This window comes from Bos indicus x Bos taurus, chromosome 3, assembly GCF_003369695.1.
Source record: "Bos indicus x Bos taurus breed Angus x Brahman F1 hybrid chromosome 3, Bos_hybrid_MaternalHap_v2.0, whole genome shotgun sequence".
Classification (NCBI taxonomy): Eukaryota; Metazoa; Chordata; class Mammalia; order Artiodactyla; family Bovidae; genus Bos; species Bos indicus x Bos taurus.
In genome coordinates, this window is record NC_040078.1 from 11,405,578 (window position 1) to 11,413,061 (window position 7,484).

Genomic DNA, 7,484 nt, shown 5'->3' on the forward strand with positions numbered 1-7,484 from the left:
CTATTAGGAAACCCATTATCCTAATTCAAAATGTGGTGCTGGAGAGGACTCTTGAGAGATGCCTGACTAGCAAGGAGATCAAACCAGTAAATCGTAAAGGAAATCAACCCTGAATGTTCATTGGAAGGACCGATGCTGAAGCTGAAGCTCCAATACTTTGGCCACCTGATGCAAAGATCCCACTCGTTGGAAAAGATCCTGGCTCTGGAAAAGATTGAAGACAAAAGGAGAAGAGGGCAACAGAGAATAAGATGGTTGAATGGCATCACCAACTCAATGGACATGAGTTTGAGCAAACTCTGGGGGATGGTGAAGGACAGGGAGGCCTGGCATGCTTCAGTTCATGGGGTCACAAAGAGTCAGACACAACTTAGCAACTGAGCAAATACGAATTCAGTCTCTATTCTATACAGCATCATTAAACATTTTCCAACTGTTGTTTTGTTGTGTTGTATTTTGCCTTTAGAATCATTAGTGCATTGTTGAATTATTCTCCATTTGTGATTCATGGATATCATTTGGTCTGAGCAGACTTCCTCTGTAAATGGCTTGATTGATTGACTTATCCCCATTCTCTTCTCTTCCCCACATTCTTACTGTATTATCCTTCTGTTTCTGTATGTTATTATAAAATGTGATGCTGTTTCTGATGAAAGTAATTGTAAACAACACAACCAGATAGGAGAATATACCATGTTTATTGCTTGGAAAAATTAATATTGGTAAAATGACCACACTACCCAAGGCACTGCACAATTTCAATGCAATCTCTATAAAGTACCAATGGAATTTTTTCATGAAACTAGAACAAATAATTTCAAGTATGAAAACACCAGTCAGTTCAGTTCAGTTCAGTCGCTCAGTTGTGTCCAGCTCTTTGCGACCCTATGAATCATAGCACAAAAGACCTCAAATAGCCAAAACAGTCTTGACAAAGAGCTGGAGGTATTTATGCTCCTTGATTTCAGTGAAGTGAAAGTGAAAGCATCAGTCACTCAGTTGTGTCCAACTCTTTGCAACCATGTGGACTGTATGGAGCCTGCCAGGCTCCTCTGTCCTTGGGATTCTCTAGGCAAGAATACTAGAGTGGGTTGCCATTTCCTTCTCCAGGGGATCTTCCCAACCCAGGGACTGAACCCCGGTCTCCTACATTGCAGGCAGATTCTTTACTGTCTGAGTCGCCATAGAAGCCCTCTTGACTTCAGAATACATTACAAAGCTATGGTAATCAAAACAATACGATATTGATAGAAAAAGAGACACAAAGATCAATGGCACAGAATAGAGACCCCAGAATTAAACCCATGGTCAATTAATCTACTCCAAAGGAAGCAAGAATATACAATAAGGAAAAGGAAGCCTCTATAATAAGTGGTACTTGGAAAGCTAGATAAATGTAAATAAAATGGAATTAGAATATTGTCTCACATCATACACAAAAATAAAATGGAATGAGACCTAAATATGAGACAAAAACCCATAAAACTCCTAGAAAAAAACAGGCTGAACACTCTTTGACATAAACTGCAGCAATATTTCCTTTGTTTCCTGAGACAATGGAAACTAAGGCAAAAATAAACAGACAGGACCGAATTAAACAAAAGTTTTTGCACAGAACAGGAAACCATGAACAAAATGAAAAGACAACCTACCCTAAATGGGAGCGCTTATTTGCAAATGACATGACCCAGTGAGGGGTTAATCAGAATACACAAACATTTCATACAACTCAGTATCATTAAACAATCCAATTTACAAAAAAATAGGAAGAAGACCTAAACAGATATTTTTCCCAAAAAGACATACAAACTAGCAAGGCAAAAATTTTCAGCTCAGAACACAGTGGTGATATTTCTCTCCCCTACTACTTTATGCTCAATTTGCTCCTGATGCAAGATAAGTGCTTAATAATTATTTGTTGAATTGATCAATAAATCCTAAAATAACTGAAGTCTCTCCATGGCTTTCTCAACTCACACTGCCAATTTCGCTTATTAGTCATAAAGAGTCTATCTTCACTATTCACCAATTTTGCATGTGCTTATTTATCTGTCTGCTAAAATTTATTTTTAATGCTCAAATAAATACTCACAATGCTTTCACAGTCATTCATGGATGTGTGCAGAGTGGTACGAAATACCACCTGCCTCACAAGTTCCCAGACGAGAAAGGTGACTCCCTGCATTTTTCAGGTCTAAAACTGTAAACATATGCTTTCCACCATCTATTTAGGCCACATTTCCTGTGCATCTGTGCTCTTTGATGGTGATGTTGCTGTTTAAAACAGTCCTAAGGCAAAATGTTGAAGTGTTGTCTGGTGTTCCTAAGCACAGAAAGGTTGGGACATGTCTTATGAAGAAAACACACATGTAGATAAAGTTTTGTTCAAGTGCACATTGTAGGATTGTGAGCCATGAGTTCAGTGTTAATGAATCAACAGTGCAGTAAATCCAGGAAAACGGAAGGAAATTTATTGATTAGTAAGTGGAGCCACTCCAGAAAGCATTAAAGTAACATCTACAATGTTATGATGAAGCTCCTGAAGAGATGGGGAAAGAGCTAGATTTGTGGATTCTTGAGGTGTGACTGATTTTTGTTTGTTTCCTTTTTTTTGTTGTTGTTTTTAAAAGTATAGTGGACAGCACAGTGGTATGGCTGAAAGTCAAAGAAATTTATGATAGTGTTACCCAAGACCAAGAAAAGATTAAACACTTGGCTGGTATTTTATCATTAAGAAATACTGTATATAATTAATAGATTATTTTGAAATATATATATTTGCAGAATCACACATAAAGCTATGTATTTATTAGCTGATGAAAAATATTGTGACCAGAAGCTCATTGGAACCAAACCCTGCATTTGCCCTAGAAGCAATGGCTCAATTTTCACTAAATCAGCATTTCCTGTAAATTTAACACAACATCATGAATAACAAGAATATGTTTTATGTAATCTCCTTGCCTTGATCAAGACTCTTGCCTTGATCCTCAGTCCTGAGGATCAATACTCTTGTTCTTTTTGCTTGACTTTTCTTTTCTCTTCAGGGAAATACTCCCACCAGTACTTCTCAGGCATCACTCATGTAAGTGCTCCTGGAATTTAAAGGCAACTATGAACCCCTTCTGATTTTGCTAAAATGCAAATTATGATTCATGATGTCTAAGAAGAGATCCAAGACCCAATATTTATAACAATTTCCAAGATGATAATTCTGGTTCTCATCCATGAACCACCCTGAAAATAAGGGTCTATATTCTGCCTTCCTCTTTCTGTTTAGAATACTTGGAGCAACACTTCATCCCAATAGGTCTGTAGAGTTAAATAATTAGAATTGTCAGAGGCAAAACTCTGTTTTTCCTCAGGAGCTCAGAGAAATCGCTAAGGAACTAGAAATTTTTGAAATTTCTTGGTCAAGTGAGAAGGACTTTAGTCAGAAGAGCATCAGATGTCTCAACTACTACAAAATAGCAGGAAAGAAATAGAAGTTTAAAAGGCTATAAAATTGAAATAAATTTAACACAGATTTTTATGGAGAACATATCACACACAGGTAAGACATTTTGTGAACTTTGTTCTCAAGAGCTTAAAAACTTGAAGGGAGAAAGAGAACTAGACAGTGGCCACAAAGGATCTGAAGTGAGGAGGAGATTTACCAAAGTCCAGTTAAATTTTGCTGGGAATTCAGACGAGGCAGAGACAGCTTTCACTGGTGAATCAGGAAAGGCCCTTTGGATGAAGTGACATCTGAAATAAGCCTAATGATCCATTGACATTTGAGTATGTGAAGGATCCTAGGACTGTATTCCATTCAGAATTTAAATTATGAATTTTTAAGTCTCAAACCTAGGTTAGAACAACAAATCTGGCAAAATTACACTTGTTATTGCTTGTATTAACAGCTGATCATTCAGCAGGAAAAAAGCAGCATCTAAAGAAGTTGTACAAATAGAGTGGAAAAACCATCATCATGCGTCCTAGGTTCCTGGGCTGCTGGGACCTCTTTCCAAAGGGAGAAGTGTGTTTGAAGGTTTACAGCAAGTCCTGATGGGAACAGAGATTGAAGTCATTCTACATGAGGTGGAGGTGAGAAATGAGGGGAAAGAAGGAAAGGGGCTGGGAGGAGAAGAATGAGAAGAGAGAGAAAAACAGGCGGGCAGACACATGGGAACTGGGGGGAAGGCAGGACACAAAGAACTCACCAGCTCTTCCTAAGCCAAAATGCAAGACCTGCCAGGAGGACCAGGGGCACAATCATTGCCAAGATGATCCAGGCAGTGGAGCTGTGATGATCTGTGGGCGGGGTGCACACAAGGGTGTCTTCTCGAACCCACTCACTGTTTTGCTGCACTTCCATGCTTTCCCTTTGTTATTCAAGTGTCTGCCTCAACAATCTCCTTCTTCCCTATTTCCTCTCTTATCCCTCCTCAGAGATGACTCCATCTAACCTCCTTTCCTATATCTATGGGGCTCTCGTTTTCAACTCCCATATTTCTTATTTTTATTCCTTTTGGGTCTGGACTGCCTAGAATCCCCAATTTTTCACCTGACTCTCTTAGTCTGCTTGAGGACCACCTATTCCCATCCCGGCGGGGCCCCAGTTTTTCCTCACCCCAGTAGAGGATGATGTCCTGGCCTCCTAGACTGCTGTGCCTCACCCGGCAACTCAGGCCAGATGCCTCACTGGCTTCCACATCCAAGGAAACCCGAAGATACCATGTCCCATCAGCGTTAGGCAAGACGTCACTTCTCTGAGTGCCCTGTTGCTCCTGCTCACCCCGCATCCACATCACCCAAATGGGCTTTGGGTAGAAGCCAGAGACGTGACAAACCAGCATCAGTTGGCCAGGGCCAGGACTGGGGCCCGGGGACAGCCAGGCCTCTGGTCGTACTGCAGACGACAGGGAAGATAGTCAGATGAGGACTCTAATGCAGATTCAGAGGTTCAAAGTTTCATGTCAGTTTAGATGGACATACTTTTCCCACTGTTAGCAATCTGTCAAACGTTATCACCTCCCCCACTTGGCTCTTTGTTAGCAAAATGAGAAGGTATGATTTTTAGAACAGAAAATTTGTGGAGGAAGGGTGCAGGTCTGACCTTGTCTCTGGAGATATGCCTTTCCTGCATCAAGAAGACTCAAGAGGAAACGTGGGCAGGTGTCACTGAGCAGCTTGTGTATTATTTCCTGGGTGCCTCGGTACAAATTGAATAGTGTGCAGACAAACTGAGCACTAATTCCACCCTCTGGAGAGGGTACCCATACATCTTTCTGGAAGCTTAGGAAGTCTGATCCTTGATAACCGATTCGCACAAAGCCTACTGAGGCATCTCTGATGTGCATCTCACAGCCACCTGCTATCTGCAGTTCAAAGGGATCTGGGGAAGAAAAGTTCTAAATTAGAAGAAAGAAGGAGTAGGAAAAATAAAATAAAATGAGTAATTAAAATATGATAGAAGCATAAGGGAGGATTTTACAAAATTTGAGGGAATAGAGTAAAATTTAGTTTGATTGGAAGTTCAGAGATTGGGAACTGGTTGGAGATGCAGAAAGAGATGAATGACATGAGGGGCAAAGTATTTGAAGAAGGCATTGTAAACTATGTGGGTTAAAAAAAAAGGAAGGACTTAGTGTGAGAGATTTGGGATTATAATAATGTAGGATAAGTAGAACGCTGTAAGTTATAGTGAATATACAGACTGATCACTAAAGCGATTGAATGGGGGATAAAATCACACTTTAATAAGTGAATTAAGGAATGAGGAAGATGAGAGTGCCTGGTAAGGCTCAGAATTGATGGAGGCTGCTTATTAGAGAAAGAAGAAACTCACTGAGACACACACACACATCATAACTTGCACCATATCACCAACCCCCATTGAGGGAACTGAACTTACATTGAAGCTGCCATTGGCTGGCATGGTTGTGAAGTACCTGACCAAGTCTAATGAAGAATGTATGAAGTACATTTTCCACGTCCATCAACTCCTCATTACTGAAGTTGCCTTTGGACCAAGGACGCAGGTAAATGACTCTGTCAGAGTTGTTGTCCCAGGCATGAGTCTGCAACTCATCCAACCAAGCTGAGCCCAGATTTTGTGCAAAGAATTGGCTATAAAATGATGAGATCCGAATGATTTTGAAAGTGATTGGCTCCTGGAAGTCTAGGAAAAGAACAAAGAGAATGAGAAGGGGCACTGGAAAGGAGAGAAAACAGAGAAAGAAAGGTGCCAAAGACAGGAAACCCAGAATTTAGGGGAAAAGCAAGATACCTCAGCAAACATTTGGCAGCCCCACAGACCCATACATAGTAGACAACCTTCAAAAGAGCCGTGGACCTGGAGTCAGTGATACTGGAATGAAACTAGGCTGATATTCTCGATCTCTAGGTTGGGGAAACCACTCTATACACACATGCATACCACACATTCACACACACAAGCTCAAACAGGTGGATGTGCCCGGCTGCATGCATGCACACACACACGCGCGCATACATACACACACATGTCTTTTTGAACAGAATTCTTACCATTCTCACTGTCACCACATGGGAGAAGAGACAGGAGCAATGCAATTTGCAGAAACAGCATCTCACTTGCAGATGTTCTTTCTCTCAGAAACGTCAGTCTTTGATTTCTGTTCTAAACAAACCTACCCCACAATACCTCTATTCTGACTTCCTTCTCCTACCAACAGGCAAAACTTCCCTTTAGTCAACATCTGAAAAAAGAAAAATCTGCTCCTTCCCTAAACCCTGGGCCACCTACTCAGATGCTCATTACCCTTCCAGTTCTGACTGTCCTATCTGACTTCCAGCTTCTCTTCCTGTCACCAGATTCCATCCTGTTCACCTTCCCCTAGTCTAACTTCTATGGACCAAGCTTTATATGGCACTGAAAAGTCAGTGGATAGAAGTCACTTTTCCCTTCATTCATATAATAAAACTGTGAAACTAAATGTCTTCCCAGTGACCTAGCTAATGTGCTCATGCCCCTGCTCTTCTCTGTCACACAGTCCTCCTTTTGCCTTTTTGAATATCTTCTCAACTATTCTCTTCCTCTTTCTTACCCTCACCCCGCCTCATTCACATCTCTGACTTCTTATTGGTTGCTTTATTAGCTTTTTCAGAATTCCTTATGATTGCTTTGAAGAAACAGTATAAACTGACACCAATTCTCCATCATTCTTAGGGAAGAATCAAGTATGTAGACAGTAAACAATCAGTGGTTGCTAGGGTCTAGGCAGTAGGAGACAAAGAGTTGCAGCAGTTGTATTCTTAGGGAAGTGAAACTATACTAAAATATACTGTCATGGTGGATATATATCATTCCATATTTGTCCAAACCCATAGAATATACACCTTTGTTGTACTTTGGTGATAATGATGTAACTTATGAATTTTGGTGATAGTGAGGTGTCAGTGTAGGTTCATCAATTGTAACAAATGTATCAGTCTGGTGGGGGATGTTGATGATCTGGGAG

The 7,484-nt window shown here is 40.6% G+C and overlaps 1 protein-coding gene across 2 annotated transcripts; it reads right to left on the reverse strand.

Annotated features, from left to right (window-relative positions):
- Nucleotides 1-679: 679 nt before the first annotated feature.
- LOC113884508 (T-cell surface glycoprotein CD1a-like) lies at nt 680-7,013 on the reverse strand. Of its 2 annotated transcripts, none has more exons than XM_027529139.1 (6): nt 6,532-7,013; nt 5,897-6,163; nt 5,099-5,377; nt 4,613-4,891; nt 4,203-4,293; nt 680-3,095 (listed from the first exon to the last, which is right to left on the reverse strand). In XM_027529139.1, exons 1-6 carry the CDS (start codon nt 6,590-6,592, stop codon nt 3,071-3,073), a joined length of 1,002 nt encoding a protein of 333 aa, XP_027384940.1. In that variant the 5' UTR covers nt 6,593-7,013; the 3' UTR covers nt 680-3,070. The 2 variants fall into 2 exon arrangements, with proteins under 2 accessions (XP_027384940.1, XP_027384932.1); XM_027529131.1 differs by having other exon boundaries at nt 1,104-4,044.
- Between the last annotated feature and the right edge of the window lie 471 nt (nt 7,014-7,484).

Bases quoted from the DNA above. Each gene is read 5' to 3' on its own strand.
- LOC113884508 (XM_027529131.1), bottom strand. From the start codon at position 6,592: ATGCTGTTTCTGCAAATTGCATTGCTCCTGTCTCTTCTCCCATGTGGT. The intron at 6,164-6,531 runs GTAAGAATTCTG...TTCTTTTCCTAG, and splicing joins ATGTGGTGACAGTGAGAATG to ACTTCCAGGAGCCAATCACT. The intron at 4,294-4,612 runs GTGAGGAAAAAC...CCCCGCCCACAG, and splicing joins GGACATCATCCTCTACTGGG to ATCATCACAGCTCCACTGCC.